The sequence below is a fragment of the Gracilinanus agilis genome, chromosome 3 (genome assembly GCF_016433145.1).
Source record: "Gracilinanus agilis isolate LMUSP501 chromosome 3, AgileGrace, whole genome shotgun sequence".
Taxonomy (NCBI): Eukaryota; Metazoa; Chordata; class Mammalia; order Didelphimorphia; family Didelphidae; genus Gracilinanus; species Gracilinanus agilis.
In genome coordinates this window covers 169,541,470-169,565,410 of record NC_058132.1, presented here as the reverse complement: position 1 = coordinate 169,565,410, position 23,941 = coordinate 169,541,470, and the positions used below count along the sequence as shown (strand labels likewise).

Here is a 23,941-nt window from a genome sequence, read left to right as displayed (position 1 = left end):
AGAGAGAGAGAGAGAGACAGAGAGAGACAGAGACAGAGAGACAGAGAGATTGAGAGAGACAGAGACAGAGAGGCACACAGACAGACAAAGAGACAGAGACACAGACACAGAGCCAGAGAGAGCAAGAGCAAGAGAGACAGAGAGACAGAGACAGAGACAGAGACAGAGGGACAGAGACAGAGACAGAGAGAAGGGAAGGAAGGGAGAGAAAGAGGATTAAATCGATGGCCTGGGAGACTAATATCCTGTATTTATCTGACAGTCTAAGAAGGTTCTAAGCTCCATAACCCTTTAACTCTTTCTATCTCACAGTTAACTAAATATAAAGATGCCCATGAATCAGTGTAAAGAAGGCATTTAACAGTTGTCAGATGGGGATGATGATATTCTATTTATTATGGGTTGAGTCTTTGACCTGGTTACTTGAAGGTAAGAAAAGTCTTTGAATTTTGCCCACCTTTTCTGTATCTTCTCCGAACAAGAAAAAACATGAAGATTGGATAAAATCAAGGCATGTTTTTCCTCTATAAAATCCTGAACCACTAGGTTTTCAGGCATTACTATTGTCACCCAAGAAAGGAGACAGTGTACTGTGTTCATACTGTACTTCCCCGGGAGACGGTTTTGTCTTTGTAGCCCCTCGATTCATGCACGGAGTAGGAACTTAATAAATATTTGTTGGATTGTACTGAACAGTCTGGCTAGAGGATGAATTTAGGGATCTTGTGTGGCTATCTCCAGATTAATTAACTTGGGGATGAGTTCACACCAGGCACTGAGCTGCAGTCTGATCCTAGTAGAATTCTCACCTGCTTCTATGGTATAGAGGAGTTCTGCATTTTCTCCCCGGTCTTTATCCAGAGCAGTCACTTGCAGAACAGCTGATCCCAAGGCTGCAGATTCAAATACAGATGCTTCATAGAGTGGGCTGGTAAAATAGGGGCTGTGATCATTGGCATCTTCTACATGCACAATGACTCGGGCCAAATTTCTCCGATAAGGAAATTCCTGATCTCTGACCTTCAGGAAAACAAGAAGAAACAATGACTGTAAATCAGGTGTATAAATGCCTTTGTGATGAATGAAAAGACAAAGACCTTATTTCTGATTTTATTCATGGCTAAGTAGTATCGGGGTGGTAGGGAAAACAATGGACTTGGGGTCAGAAGACTGGAATGAGTTTGGGTCTGTCTTAGCTCTGCCCCTTATTGGTTGTAAGATCTGAGATAAATTATTTGATTTTTCCAAACTCCAATTTACTCAAATCAAAAAAAAAAGGCTGATAATAAGTAATCTTGAGGTTGTCATTATCCAAATGAATCAACCTCTATTTCAAAATTGGGGTCACTTCTCTCCTATGACTTAGGGATCCCATGAACTTAAACTCATAATTAATTCTCACTGCAGATTTCGGTGTGTTTTGAAATCTAGTTGAAATCTATTTTGCATGTAAATATTTATTGATGAGTCCTACATAAGCACAGTCAGCAATACATAAGTCTGTTGAACTCCCAAGGACTGTGCATAGTGTAGATCAAGGAAGTGATTATTCTTGTGATTAACTTCTCATAGAATCTCTAAACTTTTCCATGGAATCCTCTAAGGGCTGCCCCCAACATCAGGCATGAAGAGAATTATAAAAATAGAAACTATTCTTTTCCTTTTCAACATCTCTTCAGCATTTGTTATTTGTGGGACTTTCTCTGCATTTCGGTTTAAAAAAAATGTATAGTTGCTTTCTAGTGATAATAATTCTTCTCCTAAATAAAAAGGCAAAAATATAAATGCACAATCAATTGTGAACAGATTAAATTTACAACTGCTTACTAAAACTGAGTTTCTTTACACATCTGAAGGCTAAGGCACATGCTTTGAATAGCTAATGATCCTGCTTGGAGACCAAATAAATAGTTCTTCTTACCATTATATTAAGAATGTGCTTGTCCTGGGCCTCATGGTCTAGCCTCTCAGCAATGTACAGAACTCCGGTGCTGGCATCGATCCGGAATTTCCTCATGCTTACTGAGTCAATACTGCTGTGGATTGTGTAGCTCAGTTTGTGTTTTTCATCTCTGTCTGTCGCCTCAACTTGTAATATCTCAGTGTCTGGCAGGACATCCTCTGAAATTGTGACTTCATAACTTGGCTGAGAGAACTCAGGGCCATTATCATTGTTATCTAGCACTTTGATGAATACCTATGGTTAAAAAAAGACAAGATGGACTAACGATGCCTCATTTCTTCCACTTAGGAAAGACTAAGACTTTAGGGTCAGGAAAACAAGGTAAATGAAAAGAACCACCAAAAAGCAACCAAAAGTTAATGTTTCAAAATGACCAGAAACAAAGATGGCTCCAAAGAAGAGAGATGAGAAGATATTCCTACTCTAATTCTTTGCAGTACTCAACAATTGAGAAACACTGCATATATTTTCAGACTTTTTTATGTATTACTCAGTTTCCCTGAACATTTCTCCTAATATTTCCCTCCCTTCTTTAAGAAAAAAAAACAAAAAAAATAATTTGCTATATAGAATGTCTCTCTGGGGAGCAGGGTAGGGTTAGAAAAAGGATTGATATTGGGATAAAAATATTTCAATAACAATTTTTATTACTTGCTGTTCCCCTCCTGCCACTTCGATCTAAATGTCACAAATGTGGGATCATAGCTCTAGGACTTAAAAGTACCTCAGAAGCCGTTTAGTACAATCTTTCATGGAAGAGATGAAGAACAGAAATATCAATCACAGCAGATAAAACTCTATCACTATAACGCCTAGAGATGATGCCCACAAAGAATTGTGGGGATGACCTCAAGGATGTGTGTTGCCTTTGCATATGATCAACTAGAGCTGTGCTCACTCCACTCTGGAGAAGGGCTCGAAGGATAGAGATGAGGGCAGAAAGTCAGAGGAGAGGGGAAAGCTACACACAGAGAGCCACAGGGATGGGAGTGGAGACATCTATCAATAAGCAATTATAACACACCTACTATGTGCAGGCATTGTACTGGGCACTAGAGATACAAAGACAAAAATAAATAATTCTTGCCTTCAAGGACTTTACATTAAATGGAGGAGAGATAACATGTAGCTAAATAAGGATTAATAAAATAAATCTTCAAGGAGTTTACATTAAATGAAAGAGAGATAACATGTAGCTAAACAAGGATTAATAAAATAAATATAAGCCACTTGGACTTGGATAGATGAGAAAAGACCCTTAATGCAGGGATGCGTAAGCTGAGTTTTAAAGAAAACTAGAAATTCTAAGAGGCAGAGGTTAGGGTAGCTGGTGATACAATAGATAGTGTGATGACCCTGGAATGAGGATGATGTGAGTTCAAATCCAGCATCTGATACTTACTAGCTCTGTGACTTTGGGCAAGTCATTTAGACCTCTGTTTATCTCAGTTTCTTCATCTCTAAAATTGGGATAATAATAGTAGCTCTCAGGGTTGTTGTGGAGATAAAATGAGATGGTATTTTAAAAGTGTTCAGCATAGTGCTTGGCACACAGTAGGTAAGATATAATTGTTAGTTATTATTAGGATAAGAGACAGCAATCCAAGCATGAGGGGTAGGAAGTACAAAGTCATGAAAACAGGGGAAATAATAATAACTAGCTAGCATTTATATATGTGGCAAGTATTTTAGAAATATTATTTATTTAGAAATATTATTTCATATGATCCTTACAATAACCCCGAGTTAAATCTTATTATGATACCCATTTTGGAGTTGAGGAAAAGAGATAGACAGAATTTAAATGACTTATCTAGGGTCACACACCAAGTAAGTATCTGACTTGTCAGTATTTGAAATCAAATCTTCCTGACCCCAGGCCCAATGCTTTATCTACTGTTCAAACCTAGCTGCCTATAATAGGTAGAGAGAATGAAGTATGAGAATAGCAAGGATCTCCAGTTTGATTCAAATAAGACAGCCTACGTAAAGGACACTGCAAAGCATAAGCCTTTATAGTATGGGTTTCTTCTTATTGTTGTTATTAACAAAATAGAGGAAGGGGAGGCTTGAAAGGGAAAGTGGCATCAAGTTATAATAGGCTTTAAGAGTCAAACAAAAGGAGGAATCCAGGTGACTCCATGGATAGAGTGTTGGACATAGAGACAAGAGGTCCTAGGTTCAAATCTGACCTCAAACATATCTTAATTCTGTGACTCTGAGTAGGCTACTTAACCCCCATTGCATTCTTCTTTGGAACTAATACACAGTACTGTATTCTATGATGGAAGTTGCTAAGAGGTGTGTTTTTTTAAAGTCAAACAGAAGAGTTTTTATTTGATCCTAGAGAGGGGTTCTTAACCTGAGATTATGAATTTATGTGTGTGTGTTTTAAAATATTCTGACAGCTCCATTTCAATATAATCAGTGACTTATAAGTATATATTTTATTCATTTAAAATCATTTGTATGAGAATCAATCAATCGAGAAATATTTATTTAATCACTAATATGTATCAGGCACTTTGCCAAGCACTGGTGGTACAAAAAGAGGCAAAAAGAAGTTTCTCTCCTCAAGGAACTGACACTCTAATGAGAAAGGGGTCCATAGGCTTAATCAGGACACCAATGGAATCTTTGAAACAATTCACTTTGAGAACTTACGTCTCAGGAGTGATAGGGAGTCACTGGAATTTGTGGCATAGTGGGTAGAGAGAAGAACATGGTCAGACTTACACTTCAGGTAAAAACATTTCACTATGTTTGGAGGATATTTTGGAGTAGAGAAACAAGGAAAAGAAATCAGTTAGGAGGTTATTAGAGTAGTTTAAGTAAAAAGGTATAAAAAGGAGAGAGACAGAGATACAAAGAGACAGAGGGAGAGAAAGAGACCAAGAGACAGAGACAGAGAGAGTGAGAGGTAGAGAGACAGAGACAGACAGAAAAGAGAGAGAGGAAGTCAAATATTAAAAAGAAGTCAAGAAGAATTGAGTGCTGAGAAAAGAAGTCAATCAGATCTGACAATCAAGAGACAATCAAGAGACAATCAAGAGACAATAACTTCAGGAAGAGCAGTTTCATTTGACTGATGAAGTTAGAAGCCGGATTGCAAAGGGTTGAGAAATGAATGGGATGTGAAGTGGAGACAGTGAGTGTAGACTGTTTTTCCTAAGAATCTGAAAGACAGGAGTGATAGAGGAATTCCACTTGAGAGACAGTGGATTTTTTTTTTCAGGATAAAAAGTAGTTCATGGATAATAGGAAGATGAGAGAATAGTAAAGAAGAAGTCTACAAATATTGAGGATCTATTCTTTCTTCTCGGGTGAACTCTATCCAATTTTAAAAAATTAAATTTAGCTTGACTGAGATGTCAAAATACTCATATTTAGGGAAGCAGTTTAGTCTCAGTAGGTTATTAAAAATAAGACAGTATGCAAGGTAGTCAAAATAAAATATATCAACTGAAAAAATGACCTTAGAGATAGATTCTCCTCTATCTTTTAAATCATAAACAATTCTCAGTTACAGAAAATCTGCTCTGATATTCTTGGAAGTTCCTATTTCCATCAATATTAGGAGCTCTGGAAGAGTATTCCCATTTCTGCTTACCTGGCATCTGGCCTAATTTATAGTCAGAAAAAGTACTTTTCCATAAAAGAATTTGTTCTTCTGTCTTGTTTCCCACAGTTAAGACATTTTCATATAAAAGACATCACGGGTTACTGAGCTTATAAATCAAGCAAAACACCTCTCAAAGACATTGTGTTCAAAATGGTAACCAAAAGGCCAAAAGAAAGATAATAGAATCAAAGCAGGACAAAGGAGAATGTAGGAAGACTCTCTAAAGCCATTTCTAATGTTGCCATCACAAAATCTTTAGCTTTATTCACAGAGGTACTTGAATCAAATTTAGGTAATAGTCAATTCTAGCTTCACAAATATTCTGGGTATGAAGGATCCTTGTGGCTAATTGCTTGGTCAGGGTCTTATGTTGTCCTCTAATTACAACCTATTAAGCATCCAAATTACTTAAATTCTGTTCCACTTCTGTATGCATTCTGAAAGGATACTCTATTTTTCCTCATAGTATTATTTTATTGGTTTCAAGGGCAATTTCTCACACATTTTCCAATTTTAAAAGTTTGTACTTTAAGTTATTATTTTTATTCTGTCCCCCAAAAGGTTCTACTTTCATGCATTATGCAATGGAGGTGACCTTGCATTCTTGAATTCAATGTCAGTGGACTACAAACTATCAAAGACTTACTATGTTTGAAATACATCTAGAAAGGCTAGCCAAAGGACTGTATTTTGAAGTCTTGAGAATTAGAATGCTTTTTTCACTGAGTAAGCACTAAATGAATACATAGTTGATAGAACAGAATTATGTAAAGGCCTAATTAATTTTCGAGACAATAACCACTAGAAGGCTGGTAACCAGTTGGTCAATTTGTTTCAGCCCCAGCTATTCAAAAGGCATTAAGTGTTCGTAAACTGGGCTGGGAGAATCTAAGGCAGAATGAAGAAACCGTAGTTTCTTGTAACAGTTAATAAGTGGAAGACATCAATATAAACATGTTCTCTTTATGTCGGTTCCCAAAGTTAAGGCATTTTCATATAATAGACATCATGAGCGACTGAACTTAAAAACTAATCAAATCCTACCTCAAAGACAGTGTGTTTAAAATGATAACCTAAAGACCAAAAGAAATATAATAGTATCAAAATAGTATGTTATTGATATTGTCTTTAAGAAAATTTTAAAAAATTAAAAATACTTCTCTTTCATGTTGGAACCAATATGGCATATTGGTTCTAAGGCATAAGAGGAAAAAGGGCCAGGTAATGGGGTTTAAGAGACTTGTCCAGTTTTGAATCCAGAACGTCACATTTCTAGACCTAGCTCTCAATCCAATGAGCCACCTAGCTTACCCCTATTCATACTGTTATAAGAAGACGGTTCAAATCGTCACCTAGACACTTATTAGCTGTGCGATCCTAGGGGCAATTACTTAACTCTCTTTCTCTTTTTTTCCTCACTTGTAAATGGGAATAAAGAGGACCTCTACCTAGGATTGGTATGGAGATCAAATAAAAGTGTTTCCTAAACCTTAACGTTCTATATAAATGACAGCTCTCATCGCCACTGTTAATTATTGACAAAGATCCTAATTTTTAAACATTAATAATAAAGTGTTTATCCACATTATGGAAGAATTATCTATCTGATTATATTTGATAGTGTGGTTATTCCCCACATTGTTGTTTAGCACTGCCTGTAGAATGCCCCAGCAGAGTGTCTGGACAGCTTGGTGTATCAGTCTCAGCAATATTCATATTCAAAGGCTCTCCTTTCATTGGAACTCATTTTAATTTGTCAGGAGGCTATGGCATTATTATTATTTGAGAAAATCTGTTCCAAAAAGTAATTTCTCACACATGGGAGAGTGTGTAAAGTACAGAAGGAGAGCGTGCTGTCATGGAAAATCCATCAGAACACCAGAGTTCTTCTAGTCCATTAGCACAGTCAATGACTTTGGACAAGACAAGGGCCTTTTGGGGGGGCCTTTGGGGCCTCAGTTTTCTCAACTGCAAAAAAGTGAAAGGATTGGGTGAGATTAGCTCTAATATACCCAGAAAGCTCTAAAAACTCTGTGAGTTTTTTTTTTTCTATAGCTTTGGGAACAATTAGTTAACAAACTTTAGATAAGACCCCATTAGTGAGAACAATGAGTTTCATTAAGGGGTCTCTTTATTCAAATCTCTACTGCATATTCCTATTGGGCTAGAACCAATAATCCTATCTTACATAATTAAAACTTGACAAAGTAAGGAAAAATCAATCCCATGAAGTGGGTGTTTATATTAGAATTTAACTCTTCCAAGTTATAATAATGGTGGTGTGTGAGGTATGGTCATTGTTCCTAGACCAATGGAAATATGCAGTGTGGCTTAGACTCAGGACTCTGAGACCTCTTAATAAGATTCATCATTTGCACAAATGGGGACTTGGTTGTCACAAGAGGGTCACAAATTGTATTTCTTGATTCTCTTGTAAAGAGGTTCCTCAGGTTACAAGTACAACTTAGTTCACTTTGTTTCTTTAGCAAATTATAGAGAACATTCCTGAATTATTCATTGTTAACTGATCCTCCAAGGCAACCAGGTCCTCCTTCAGAATGCTTCATTGTTGTTCAGCAGTCCAGTCTGACTCATTCGTAACCCTATTTGGGGTTTTCTTGGTAAAGATGCTGGAGTGGTTTGTCATTTCCTTATCCAGCTTATTTTACAGCAGAGGAAACTGAGGCAAACAGGGTCAAAGAGATAATAAGCATCTGAGGCTGGATTTGAAATCAGGTCTTCCTGATCCTAAGTGCTCTATCTACTGATTGTATAGTTATTTAAATGTAGAAGATTGGTGTAGTTCTAGTTAACTGTGGTGTTTCTGGTCTACATACATTTACTGTATTGGTCTGAATTTAGGACATTTCTTCCAAATCTAACTAGAGAGAGTAGAAAACTTTTTTTGGGAGACCCAACCCCAGTGATTTCCCCCCAGCCAAAGGGCAGGTAACCAAAAAAAAAAAAAGAGGGGTGTTAATGTCTTGAAAAAGGCTTTATACTTTATTATCCTTTTAGGAGGTGTGAAGTTCTTTAGTCACATTTAATGGAATTAGAGAATGGTAACTACTGACTGGCTTTAGTATTGATCCTGCCTACACCCCATGGCATTCTGAAAAGCAGTATCCTATGCCTAGTGAGCCAATCAGGGAGAGACATCTGTGAGCAGAGAAAAGTGCCAGCTATTGAGGAATAGAGAGGAAGAGACCCAGGCAGCACCACTGAGTCACGACTTGTGTGTGGGAGGAACACTTGAGGATACCAGAAGAGAAAGGAAGCCAAGACTGTGAAAGGCACAAAGTGTATGTAAACAGCTTGGCAGCCTAGCATCTCTCTGTGCATACATACCTCTCTTCTGGTGCAATCACTGTGTGTGTCTACTCTTGTTATTGATGTTCTAAATAGTTGTGGAAGAGTGTGCCCCAGCTAATAATAATAGTGATAACAATAATAATAGCAAACAGTTATATAGTTTATTATGTGCCAGGCACTGAACTTTAAAACTTTATCTCATTTAATCCTTTCAACAAACCCGGAAGGTAGATGCTATTATTATCATCCACATTTTACAGATAAGGAAACTGAGGCAATCTGGGTTAAGTGACTGGCCCATGTTAACCCAACTAGTAAATGCCTAAGGCTGGATTTGAACTCAGGACTTCCAGACTTCAGGTCTAGCCCTCTATCTACTATGCCACCTTGGCTCTGGACATTCTTTTGTCTCTGTCTGACTTTCTGGGAAGCAATGTAAACATGAAGAGCTTTTATAAAATGCATTTGGTGGGGGCAGCTAAGTGGCACAGTGAATTGAGAGCCAGGTCTAGAGATATGAGGTCCTGGGTTCAAATCAATCTTCAGACACTTCCTAGCTATGTGACCCTGGCCAAGTCACTTCACCCCCATTGCCTAATCCATACCATTCTTCTGTCTTGTAAATTAATACAAAATATTGATTCCCTAAGATGGCAGGGAAGGATTTTAAAAATGTGTTTGTCCTTAACATGAAATATATCAGATCACAATTCATTATTTTTAATGGGCAAAAAAAGCAAAAAAGGGTTTGGAAGGGAGATTGATTAAAGCTTTGTGGAATATAGGATATTTATTTTACTGATAATGGTCATCTGTTTTATGGTGAGACCCTAAGTTGTTGGCTTTTAAACACATTTTAGACAAGTTTTTTTTTCTTAACCAGAACATATTCCTGCAAAATGATACTTAAGTAAACTTGTTCAATTTAGAAAGTAAAATCATTTAGTATGTATAGCAGTAATTTTGCTATAACTTGACAGAGCAGATATGGAAAAGGCCAATAGGTATTTGAATTCCCAGAGGTTAAGAGGTATTTACAATTTTCTATTTCAGAGTCCTATCTGCAGAAGAGTGCCCAACAAACATAGTTTTCTTATATGATGTTGACAATTACACAAGTTTTTTTATATTAAGAAATAGATGAAGTATAAGAAAAAAGAGAGCCTCTGCCAAAAACTATAATAATAATAAGAGCCAGATACCAATGTTATGATAGAGGGGAGATAGAGAGAGTCTATGAGGTGAAACTCTCTTCTAGCTCTCCCCTTGGGGCCGAATATACACTGGGAGATTTTGAGGGGGTGTCACCCCAAAACTGGGTGACCTGGATGGTTGTGCCACCCCACAGGAGTCGGGGGCAAGGCATCCCTATAAGAGAGGTATGGGGTATCCCAATCCGATTCTGAATGAGGGCGGGGTTCATGCAAGCCTCCCCTGAGGTCAGTCAACTTCACAGTGGGTGGTCTGGCTCCAAGATGGAGGCAGCCAGACTAAGCTGTGGTTCTCCTCTCCCTTGTTGTCTGTCAGGCACTCTGGAACACTATTTGACTAATGGATGGATTTTATTAATCACAATTCAGAGATTGGAGAAAGGGGTGAAGGGCAGAGGGATTTGGGGTGCTCTCTTCTCTATTCCTATGGAGTCTGTTGCTTACGTGGGAACCTTAATGGTTCCCACTCCTTAGCTTCTTCTTCCACCCCTTTTCCTTCTGTTTCTATTTCTAGTTTTCTGTTTCTATCCTTTTTCTATAGTTGTAAGGTTTGACTGTCAGCAAGGTTGGGTAATGAGAGAAGGAGACTAAGAGATTGCTCCCAAAATGGAGTCCAAAAACTTAGCTAACTCGATGGTTGAAGTCTTGCGGGGTGAGATGTGATGGAATTTTTGACCAGGGAATCAGGGTTTCAATGTCCAAAGAAAGATCCTCAGGAAGCCCTCAGGACTGGATTCGAGCTAAGATGTCCTCCTCCTCTCTCCTCTCTCATTCCTCCGCCGGAAGCCCTTCTCCCCCATACTCCTTTCTCCCCCAGATTTTCCCAGAATTCTCCCTGGTCTCAACTGTCACCAACTGTCAGCCAATCCTTTTCTGGCTTCTTTTGTCCCATCCCCCTTGCACAAATCCCATCCTTACAGAAGAGATGGCTCTCAGATGCTGTTTTCCTCATTCTCCTCCACTATTTTAATCAATAGACTGTCATTAGTGTACTTATATTAGCTATCTGCAGAATGCAAGCCTTCTTGAAAGCAGGAACTATTTTTTGTTATTTTGTTTTTTGCATGTATATATAAGGCACTTTACAAATTCTGAGTTGACTTCTAGCTTTGGGAATGAAAAGGTCTTAATTTCATCCTCTGCTCTCACCTAGCTTTAAAGAGCTTTAGAAAATAAAAGTCTTCTTATATTTATTCCTAAATGTAGATTGTGAAGAATAGTTTTTTAAAGATGACTCCTTTATGGCTCTAAGCCATAAAACACAGCAGAAAAAGATGGGAAGTATAATATCACTGTTTATTTGTATTTTAATCAAATATGCCTCTAAGTGTTTGTTAAATGGAGCTCAAAAGCAGTGGTTAGAGTTGCTGAGACACTGGTTAATTTAGGGACCTCATTTGAAGTGACTATGAGAAAGACAGGAAACTATTACTTTGTACTGATGAATAGTTTCTTTTCCATGTGGGTTGCTTTGTATTTTTCCAAAGAATCATATATTTTTTTTTTCACTGGTGCAGCAATACTGAGGCATCTACTATGATTAGCTCATTCTGAACATATCTAGATTTCAACATTGGTAAAAACTATACAAAGGCAGCTAGGTGGCTCAATAGATAAAGCACTGGGATCAGGAAGACCTAAGTTCAAATCTGGCTGCAGACATTACTAGCTATGTGACTCTGGACAAGTCAATTAACCCTGTTTGCTTCAGTTCTCAGTTTCCTTATGTGGAAAGTGAGCTGGTGAAAAAAATGGCCAAACTGTTCCAGTATCTTTACCAAGAAAATCCCAAAGTGGGTCAAGAAGAGTTGAAGAGGGATGAATAACAACTATAGCCTATACTCAAAGGGAAGATTCTCCTCTTATTTCTAGAGCAATGAATTTCTAGACCAAATAGAAGATAATCGCCAGAAAATACACATTTGTTCATATCTTAGGAGAAATCAAAATTTATGTGATTTAAAATAAAACAAAACAAAGGAAAAAACAGAGTCTTTGAAGTTAAAAAATTTCCACAATATATGCTAATAGGCTTATTAAAAACTTCTCATTGAAATATAAAGAAATCCTCAAAGCCTTACTCTTTTCTCCCCAGAGTCCTACTTTGTCAGAATATGCTAGTGTGGTTTAAGAGCATCATTAATAATGAATTAATTGGTAAAGTCCTTTCTGTAATTGCCCTCCAGCACCAAAATTACTTTGTATTTTCTCTGCCTACATTTTGCTCTTCTGTGTTGGTTCTCCTTAGAAGAATGTAAGCATTTTGAGGGCAGAAAATGTTTTATTTTTATCTTTGTATGCCTAGTATTCACAAAAACAGTCAGTATACTAGCAACCCTCAATAAATGCATATTTATTGAACTAAACTGAACTATATGAAAAGTCCAGCTTCTCATTTGCATACCTAAAAACTTTAACTAGGAAATATATGTAAGTACTAGTAAGGAGATAAAGAAGAATATAGAGCAGTGATTCCCAAAGTGGGTGCTACTGGCCCCTGGTGGGTGCTGCAGCGATCCAGGGAGGAGGTGATGGCCACAGGTGCATTTATCTTTCCTATTAATTGCTATTAAAATTAAAGAAAATTAATTTCCAGGGGGCTAAGTAATATTTTTTCTGGAAAGGGGGAGGTAGGCCAAAAAAGTTTGGGAACCACTGATGTAGAGGAAAGAAAGAGTACTGGCCAAGGTGTCAGGAAGCCTTGATTCTGCTTCCACCTCTGTTATTAACTAGTTGGGTAAACCTGGGCCAATAACTTATCCTCTTTGTACCTCAGGGTACCTCAATCTGTTGAACAAGTGGACTATATTAGCCAATCTATCTCTCAAGATTCTCTAATTCCATTACCATAAAAGGATGGGGGAATAGGTCCAAGAAAAGTAGAATAAATTTCTCAGAAGGTCTATTTCTATTCCTCTTTGTAAGTTAAACAAAATTATTTTGGTCCTACTGCCAAAGAACCTTACTCATACATGCATACACACACACACACATACACATACACACACACACACACACAGAAATCAGAAAATGAAATAACTGTTCCTTCCAAATTTCTTGAAAAGACACAGTTGATTCAAAAAATGTCACAAAACCCTATTTCCTAGTTTGTATGTTAAAATAACAGAAATCTATCTATCTATCTATCCATCTATCTATCTATCCATCTATCTATCTACTATCTATCTATCTACTCAATTAGCTCCAAGAGAACATAAAGGGGTGAAAATAAAACACATTCATTTTATTTAATCTGTGTGGAGCTCAACTTAATTATGATCTTTTATATTTTTACTAGTAAATAATTTAATGCTTTACCTGAGTGACAGCAACATTTGTTCCATCGGTGACTTCCACACTCATATTATAGATGGACCTCTGCTCTGCATCCAGAGGTTTTGCAATGACAATTGTCCCAACACCTTTCTCTGCATCGAAAGAGCTGTCAAAATTCCCCCCTGACGATTTCACAAAAACAAAACGAAATTAGCATATTCTGGGAAATGATATGTGTGCTGAATATGTACATCTGGCTGGAAGCATTTCTATATACATTTCTTGACAGGCATCCCTATGGCTCCATTTTGTACAAATTAAATGGGACCTCTTTGTTTTAAACTAATTCATTTTTTTCAAAGCATAGCCTCTATAATGCAAAACAAATGTCACAAAAAAAAGGCAAAGAAAAGGATCAGCAGCAATATTGTTACAGTAACTGAAGCATAAACACTGACTGTAGAAATATATAGAAAGCTATCAAGTCTATAATCCCTTACAGCTCCTGTGCTATAAATCTGCAGACCCTGTAGGCGTTTGAATTAGGAATATTATTTTTTAAGAAAGAAATAAATACATAAATATCCCCACTAATTAAGATAAGTCTATAAGTAGATGAAAATGAACTGGCACAATGCAATTCACATAAGGGTTGATGGTAGGACTCTGGTGGTTGATTTCATCCTCTTAGCGTTTGTGAAAGAACTTATTAAATAGAATGGCGAAGGGACAAAATAAACAAACAAATAAACAAACAACTCACCACCTGATTTTCTGAGTTTCACTTACAAAAATAAAACACATTTTTCTTTGATTTTAGACCACTGTAACAATGAGAATTATAACCAGAGGAAGATGTTTTTACATGACAAAAATCATAAATAAATATTGAAAATAATTACTTTATTTTAAAGGTTAGTGATTGGTCCTGCCTCTTACCAGTCCCCCAGGTATGAGTATAATTCATAGTTGGCAGATATTGTATTTAGGCCAACAGCTGCACAAGATAGAGGAGGGGTATTATAGGCTCAGGTTGTCTGCTCCCCTCACTCTACCACCTCATTACCCAAAGGGCATTTTATGATCATTCTAAAGAAGAGCATTTAGGGAAAGGCAAGAAGAAAGTAAAAATGAACACGTGCTATTTTAATTAAAAACCAGTACACTGTCACCAATTCCACTACTTGAGGCTGTGAAATTTTATGTTGTCGATTAATTTTGTTCTTGGACAGTAATTTCATTTAACTAGAGCAGGATCAGGCAATCTATTCACTGTATTACATAATTTAGAAAAACCTGGCTTCTCAGGTATTTAGTTCTCTTTGAATTCATTATGCTAAGCAATAAACAGTATATTTCCTATAACTTACAACTAGAAATGTGCACTAGAGTGAAAGAAAAGTAGAATTTTAGTTGACTTAAAATGATTTGGTCTATTGTGACATCATAAAAATAAGCATATGACTTAATTTCCTCCCTAGTCATATATATTTCAAAACACTTATTACCTGTAGCTGTCATATACACTTAACACTATTTAATTGCTAATAAGAATGTAATTGCCCTTGACATTTAATTAAAGTTTGGGAGATAACCAAGATATAAGGGAATTGCTTAAAGATCATATACTTTCCCAAAAATTTCACCTAAAAAAGAAATGTCATTTCTCTATTAATGGATTTACTTGATTTCCTGAGCAGCACTAAAAATCAACTCCGCCCCAAACCCAAATCATTTATAGAATTAGGATTTCTAGGTTGCATATCTGGGTTGAAAGAAAACTAAACTAGACTTGAGCCAACATTCACTTTTCAAAAGGAATGTTTCACACTAATAATTCCAAGAAATAAAATGTTAAGACATTAATTCAAAAGCCTTAAAAACCATCTGAACAAGCAATCAAAACTCCTATGTTATCAGCTGGCACTCTCTGAAGAAAGTTTGCCAGTAAAAGTTCCAAAGAGATCCAAAGCTAAGAAATCTATAACTACCTCCCAAAGCCAACTGTGGTGGTAGAGGTGAAGATACTTACAGATGTATATGTACAGTTATGTATATAAATAAATCTGTATTTCAAAATAAAATTTCTCCTGAATTCTAAACACATTGAGAAAAGTAATGAAACTGTTTCTTCTCTCTATAGAGGTCTTCTTTTTCTTTAAGACTGAGAACCAAGTATTTTTTTTAAGGTAAGGAAAGGGAGATCAGTAGAAAATAGAGATGTACAGTTAGCATAAACACTGGTGCTTATACAAACTAGAGAACTGTAATTTTATTGTTAGTACAAATATTTATGAAAATGAAATCTAGAAGAAATATTTGAAGGCTTTCAAAATCTTGGGCAAATACTTTAGGTCTCAGTTTTTGTCCTCTTATATGCCTGTCTTAATTTTAAAAATCTTTTAACATGATGGTCTCTACCAATATTTTCCTTGGGGTCTTATATAGTCATATAAAATTAAAGCCATATGCTTATTTGCATAAATTTACATATTTTGCATATGTCACATAGACTGTGTGGTTTATCCTGTTTGCTTTCAAATTAAAAACATTTCTTTGTCTACTCTTATGGCTGTTTTTTTTTTAAATTCTGCTCCTTCTCACTCACCCACTCACCATGACTTATCCAGATACTTTATAGTAGGAGAGAAGGGAGATATAAAGAGCTGGGTAAATGGGGATTTTAGCAGGCTACCAATATGGTTATCAGGGCTCTATCCTGATACATAAGTCAATTTTTCATTTGTAATAGACATTCTAAAATCTTTAATGATCTAAAAATTATCTCCTGGAATGGGAAATGGAATTTGGACCAGTAGTTCACCAGCAACCCTCATGCAATGCAATAATCAAACACATAGACATCTCATTTCATGAACCATCCCATATCTCTCCCCCAGGTCTCATTTTTGTAGCCTCCATTTTAACCTGAAAGCTCATTTCATTTTCATGAGAAACCGTTAATATCAAGTGAGAGGATCACATGTGAGGAATCTACTTCCTCTTATGGCATCCCATTTCAACATGGAGCGCTCCCTCAAAGCCAATAACAGACATGCAAAGCAGGAGTGTATTTGGTGCAGCAGGGCTTGGATAAACAAAAGTGGGGGAGACACTGCTGAGCTATTCCAAAGGTCAACAGAGTGGGAAGGGGGAAATCCCAGCCTTGGAGTTGTTGCAGGAGTGAGGGAGATGAAGAAAAAAACAACGAGGTTGTGAACAGCTCATGGGGCAGATAATAAAAGGTTTTGGAAAAGAAATTTCTCTTTTTTTTCTACCTCAGGTCATATCTTAACAGAATTTCCCCCTTCATAATAAATTAAAAAAGGAGAGACTATAATATACAAAGGGTGGGGGAAATATATGGGATTTATACTAGATCCTCAAATGAAATATAACAAGTTAAGAAAATTGTGACATGGCTTCAAAAGGTGTCTTCTCTGAAAATACTTTAAGCTGGAAGGTACTTTCAAAATGTGGTGTGGCTCTGGGCTAGAGATAAATCAAATTTTACTTGGGCTTGGGGAGGATGATGCACAGCCCCCCTCCAACCAATGCAGAACCACTGATACAAAGGGAAGAGATTCTGCCATAGGAAAGATTTCGATCTTCGACATGCATTGAATCCATTCCTCAATATGTGTAATTTTTAAAATGTCAACTAAAGTCTAGTAGCTACCAGGGGAGGAAAAGTGTGATGTGCGTAGCTTCCAAAACACAGAGATGTTTTAATCTAAATGAATTAAGGGAGTCACATACAAGCTGTTCATCATTCAAGTTCAAAATGTACACTGAATTTATGGAAAAATGTTAAATTAGCATGTTACATTTTGACCATGAATAATTTTTGGACCAGGAGAGCAGCAAGAAGAGTAATTGGAAAGGGCTTAGAAAAAAAAAAGCCTGAAGGCAGGAGAGAGTAGGTAGAGATCAGGAGAAAGTGATAGGAAGCAATTCTCTTACTGATTCTGAATCTCAAATTAATTTTCTGAAATTAATGAGGCTTCTCTCTCTTTTTATTTTTTTGATCCATGTAAAGGTGCTTAGCCTTTTTTATTCTTCTAGTAAATCTTTTGGGTATTCTCTAATGCAGAATGCTATTGCTATGAGAGGAAGGGACACTCATTCAGAAGTTTTTTTGGGTATCTTTAAGAGGAATAGACCAAAGAGAACAGGAGGAAAAGATGCCAAGAGATGTGGGCCCTGAGACAAGACCCTCCTCATAAGAGGGAAGGCACCTGGACAGGAGGGTCTCGAAAAGATATCAGGTGTTTTTGAACTTAAATGAGAAAAATTACATTATTATTTTCACTTATCTCTAACTGGAATTTATAATTTCTTTCAATTATGAATGTAGGCAACCAGCCCTGAGATACTTAGCATAGTGCCTGGCATGTAGTAGGAAGTATATAAATGTTAGCTTTGATTGTTAGTAATCACTCCAAAAAAATGGCTTTTTTTTTTTTTTTTTTTTTTTTTTTTTGAGAAAAGGAGTCTAAGAGAATCTGAGGCTCCAGCTCCAGGATCTACAAACGTCCAGGGCTAAAAGAACTATGTCTCAAGCCAGATGCTGTCATACTTAACACATGAGGTAAAGGTCACTGCCAGCAGCAGCAAAACCAAACTGCTCCCCCTGCCTCAAATCCTACACCATGGAAAGGGTAAATTCCATGAAATCAACAGCTATTTATCGAGCACCTACTATGTGCTATTAGGAGGTCTGTCTCCTGGAATAAATCCGTGCCAAAGATAAAAAGCTGAAATGGTGAGCTACACCCCTGACTCCATCCCTAACCAATTTAAATGGGTGAGATCAGTGTCCCTTAAAACACACAAGTATTTCCCATTAGGGTAAAACATAGTGGAGCTGAACTGTGAACCAGATTGCTTACACACTAGAGAGTATGTAAATGAAGAAACTGCTGAGTAGTAATCACATTCCCCTCAGAAGTGTGAAGATATGCGCTAAAGCCACTGAGGATTACGGGTTATTTTTGTTCCTTCATTTTTTTTTCTCCCTCCTGGGCCCCCTTTTGACAGAGAAGGAACGTGCTGTGCGTTGGGCTATTTAAACACAGAACAGCTGAACTTTATGATGCTTCCTTTTAATTACAGTTTTCTTAACTCAGTTACAAGTGGTGCTTCTGTTTCTGTAAGCCCGGGAGAGTCTAGTCACAGTTAACATGCTGCAAGGTGGCAATCCGGGAGGCACAGACTGGTTGGTGACTCTTCAGGGCTGTGCAGACGGTGTGGCTCATGAAGACGCTCTGTGTGTGTCCCACAGCCTTTGAGGATTCATGAGAGGGAGGGAGGGAAGGAAGCTCAGTGGAGGCAGGAATCTGGTACGTGGAGAAATCAAAGGGCTCTGGCTAGTCTCAAGGGGGAAGAAAAAGAGCGGATTAAAACACTCTCTCTGCTTGGTGAACTAGAACGATCATTCCAGCATTAGAAGCATGCAGGTTCTGTCTTTATAATTTTCCTATGTAGTGCCTTGATGGGAGATTCAGATGCAGGAAAGACTTTGGGTGGTAGTGCAAATGAGGCTTGCATTTTACTTATAGTGAGAAAAAATGGCATGATTGTAATCTTAGACACCGTTAGGCACAAGAATCATCCTCGGCCACTTGCAGGAATTATAAGAAGGTGCTGACAGATGTGACTTGGAAGGTATATTATTGTGGTCTAAAGTGTAGAAGGTCTAAGAGTAGAAAGAGGCATTGAAATGAAATGAGCGCTGTGGGAGTAGGGTTTCTTAACCTGGGGACCGTGTGCTTGTTTAAAAAAGAATCTGATCACTATATCTCAATAAAATGGGTTTCCTTTGTAAGTCCACGTATCTACAAACATGATTCTGAGAAGGGGTCCTTGAGGCTTCACCTGGCTGCCTCAGAGGCTCATGACATTAAAATGGTTAAGAAAGTCTGCACTAGAAGAATGGACCTGCACCTGTCTCACAGGAAGATTTTCCTATCCTTGCTGCTCTGACTCTAGATGACCAAGAGACCTTTGTTAAGCTGGACTGAAACAGAAGATTCTACACAAGGTCTACACAAGGACCAACCTATTTAATTATCACAACAGATAAACTCTAGCCTAGACGGACTTTAGACAGAGAGAATATCTCTTTTCCGGATACAAAAGAAGGCTGGGGATGTGTAAATTTTAATGGCTGCTGGACCACAAGGCAATTTATAGAGTACTTTAATCCTTGGGATGCCCTCTTCATACTTGGACACTCAAAAGTTTCACTGACCTCTAGGGAACGTGTTAGAACTATTTTTATTCAGGCTTCTGCCAGAAGTGCAGTGTTGAGTAAGGTCAGGAATACAGGAGGCAATTATTGTGATGATATCTGGGATTTTGGGGAGCCTCAGGATACTGGTTTATTGGCTGCCTGTGGCGAATGATTCTGTCAATCAATAACACCTCTTCAGGGTCCACCATCCACCAACTAACACATTTTGGAGAGAATGGGGAATGAAAAGGAATAAAAAAACTCTGTCTGTGGAGAGGAGAGAATGAACAAAATTGAAAACAGAAGTGAAAATGGACAATAGTTACTTAAGATTAAGTCACCGCGTCCAGCACCTTCACCCAGAATTGTGAATGCTGCAGGGATTACTGTAGTGATCTGATGAAGTGGGGCCAGGGGAGAGTGAAGAGGGCTCTGAAGGGCAATGTGTCTGAGGATATTCTTTGAGTAAGGATTAGGAATGGGCCAAAAAGGTCCAAGAAAGAAACAGGAAGATGCCATTTTAGAGCTAGTATGAATGAATGAATGAATGAATGAATGAATGAATAAAAAAGTTTTTAAATTGCTTACTATGTGCTGAGTGTAGGGGATACAAATGCAAAAGGGAAGCAAGTCTTCCCTTTCAAGAAGCTTATTAGCTTTATTTGTTTGAAATAGCGAGCATAATTTGGAAGGTAATGGGAAAGCAGATCAATCAGCTCATGATGATAAGAGGCAAACAATTCCAACTGCTTCATTGTTGGAATAGTAAAGTTGTAGTTTAATAAACCCTGGTTTACTATATTCTATATAAATACTGAGTGTCCCTAAAGTTTTAGCACAGCTTTAAACTTTGGAGGCGTGAATATAATTTAAGCTATTAGTGTAATTTAATTTGCTTTAATAGTTAAATGCTGCTTCAAGGCTTTGGGGCACCTTGTATCATGTGTTTCATTTTATTTTTATTCCTAGCTTTTTTTTCCCCAACAACAACTAATCCAAGAGCCCTATTCTAATAAAAACTGCTATACAGAAGGAAGGAACCGGAGGCATGATAACAGGAGCAACTTTTAAAAATGTAAATATGTAATTTGTAATAACGTGTACATTATTTTTATTTGTGATGACTGGGTGAAGTTACTGTGGTGGAGATGAGGGGTCATTGGGTAGGAGGAAGATCACTAAATGTGAATTCATAGGCAGACGAACGATAAATACCTTCAGCTTTTATTTCCGAGTGAGAAAATGGCAAGTAAGGATATCTTAATGGGGTGAAAAATACTGAACCATTTATTGTAGACACTTAGAGGCACAAAGGGTGGAGAAGCCCTTCATGTTTCAGAAGGGGTGAGAGCTTAAAACATGGTAAGGAGCCTGGGCTAGAGATCATGGCCAACGGGTAAAAAGATGGAACTATCAATATCATTTAAATAAAATGCAGGATCTCTATGAAGAGAGATGCACTGGGAAGGAAGAAAAAACAATTCCATTTCTAGCAAGAAGATCTTAAGGGGAAGGACTTCAGTCATTTCTCTGAGACTGCCCTTAAAGAAACTATAGAAAAAAGGGGATGAGTATGAACACACACTAAAGTACCTTCTTGCTATTCATCCCTGTAGCAAGGAGATTTCCACTATAACCCTCATCCAGTGAGGGGAAATATCTTGTAGAAGAAAATGATCCCTCTAGATTTATTCTCTTCTGGCTTGTCAGTCTCCAAAAAAGAAATGTAAAAAAGCAGTCTTGGCCCCCTTAGATTCAGATCCAGGGATAGGAAAAACACTATTCATTTCCTCTCTTAGCAATGCTCCTGGTTTTCCTAATCCTTGGAGGCTTTGCTTCCTCTTCACTTTTTCCTACCTCTTTGCTATAGGCATTGACATCATTTCACTTTTTGTCTAGCCTGGCTTGAATTCTTCTTCTTAAGTAATCTTAAAGTTGTATTCCGTGGCCTATGATGTGCCTACCACTCCATCTCTTATCTGAAGGCTCTGTGTGTCAGCCTTCCTTGTGGGGACAGCAGTGAAGTGACTTCCTTTGGAGGATTTTAAAGCTTGGAATTGTACATGCAGGACATCATTGCTGCAAAAGAGTGGGGCTGCAACTCAATCTTATTTGAAAAAAAAAAACCCAACAAGAAAAATCTGGGCCAAAACAACCAACCTCAGGGGGAAGAAAAACACCCAACCCTCAAACAAAGGAAAGTAATTGGACACGAGTGATGCAGTAGCTGTTAGAGAGGCATGTATGAAATCTATGGGCTGCACTTTACCCTGTCAAAGGCAGTTATGAAAGATGTAATTTAATTTGCTTCAAAAAACCCATAAAAAGGCAGATTGGATAGCTGTATTTTAGCAAATGTGTTTGCACTAAGGGTACCTTCTGTTGAACAGTTCTGCCCACAAGCTGTCTGTAGAATATAGAACATCTCTCGAGCATGCTTGCCACCTTGAAGCAGGGCAGTCGGGAGCAGAAAAAAAAAACAGAATGCAGAAAAAAAGGTGAAGAAAAGAGAGAAATGAAGGACAGCAAGTCTAAGTACCATCAATACATTTAGAAATGAGATTAGCAAAGTGTGACAATAGAATTTAAATGACACACAGAAAGACATTAAGATTGCAGTAAATAACATACTATGAAAAAAATTCAGCCAAAGAGCGCTTTCTGTTCAGCTTAGCTACAGAATCATAACGAAAGCACAAGTACATTAATTCATTTTACTGGTTCATTTGCATTCTAGCACTAAAAGGCTATTTAAATCTTAGTTCTAATGATTAGTCTTCTGGCTAGCAAATGCAAAAGGCCAATGACTACATCACTTGATACCTCTACTGCCTTCAGTACTGGGACTTACCAACTACATCAAACCACAGAGGTATATTGGCCGGCTGCACAGACACCACCCCCACAATTTCTGTCACTCGATCGCTTTCCATGACAGTAAAGTTATAGAATGGCTCATCAAAGGTCAGAGGCACAGGGGAAGGAGGTGGCTTCTTAATCCATTCGATGTGGAGGCGGGCGGTAGAGGACTTCTGTGGGCGTCCATTGTCCACTGCTTTGATCTAATCACATGTGGAGAGAACACAGAAGATGATTTAAAGTCCTGGTCTGTTGTTGATTTAGGATTTTCTGAGAGCAACATGAATATTTACCTTCATTACTATATCAAAAGGAGAACAAAATCCATCTCCTTGTCTTAAAAGGAGAATCCACTCTGTGTTGACCTAAAGGCTCCATGAGCCAACGTTATGTTTAAGAACGTGAGAAAAAAACTCCCCCATCCCAAAAAAAGGACATTGTGGGTATAAAGGATGAGTACAGGAATGGGATGGGCCAATCTGGTTCTCTGAGGAATTGGGGGTAGGGATGGGGGCCCTTCCAACTACCTTTCCCCCAGCCTCATTCTGTGGGCATACCCCATTCTTTTATATAGTTCTAGAAGGGAAGTAGAATCCCAGATGGACATATTTGGGGGTAATGGCAATAGCCACTTAGAAATGATGATTTTTTGTTGAGAAGAGAAGTTTGTAAACAGTCCAGTATGAACTTCAGTTATATAAGTCTATAGTGATATAACTGGATTACGCCCACCATTATATATGCTTCTGATAGCTAGAGAGTTATTTTCCATTTGAAGAGTCATGAGCCTGACTGAAGGACAGAGTAAAGGATACATTTTCCCACTTTGAATCTGCTAGGGAGTCTGCTAAGGTTTCCTTGATACATGGGAGATTTGAGACTGGTAATGAGAGGTAGCACAATTAAGAAATTAAAAAAAAAACACCAAATGGAATAAAAAAATTTAAATCACTCAAAACAAACAAAAAGTGACATGAAAATATCATGTTCTAAAAAAAGTTTTTGGCAGTAGACTGGAAGTAAGTAGAGCTGGATTCAAGGCCTAGTTTTGATATTAAATAATTATATGACCATGGGCAAAAAACTTGATCATAGGATCTTAAGTTGGAAGGGATGTTAGCTTATAAACTTCTCATTTAATGGATAAAGAAACTGAGGAAAAGAGAGGTAAAGTGTCTAATCCAAGATCTCAGATGTCTCAGGATTATAATATTACAGATTTAGAGCTGGGAGAGACTTTGGAAGACATTTAGTCCAACTTTTTCATTTTATGGATAAGCAAACTGAGGACCAAGGAGGGGAAGTGTGATTTGCCCAAGATAAGATTTGAGTGTTGATCCAGAGTGCTTTTCACCCAAGCTCTCTTAATCATCAATTTTTTTTCATTTCTAGAATGGGCATAATTTTCTAAACACTACCTCACAGTTTTCTGTTGAAGAAAGTATTTTGAAAACCTATGAAAA

General features: G+C 37.6%; 1 protein-coding gene across 1 annotated transcript in view; it reads right to left on the bottom strand.

Annotated features, from left to right (window-relative positions):
• Nucleotides 1-23,941, bottom strand: part of FAT3 (FAT atypical cadherin 3) — a 553,803-nt gene that overhangs the window by 96,220 nt on the left and 433,642 nt on the right. The window contains exons 5-8 of the mRNA XM_044668995.1: nt 22,471-22,681; nt 13,427-13,566; nt 1,922-2,197; nt 810-1,020 (exon numbers count right to left, since the gene is read on the bottom strand). Of these exons, the coding sequence (XP_044524930.1) occupies nt 810-1,020; nt 1,922-2,197; nt 13,427-13,566; nt 22,471-22,681 (838 nt within the window). The remainder of the gene's footprint in view (nt 1-809; nt 1,021-1,921; nt 2,198-13,426; nt 13,567-22,470; nt 22,682-23,941) is intronic.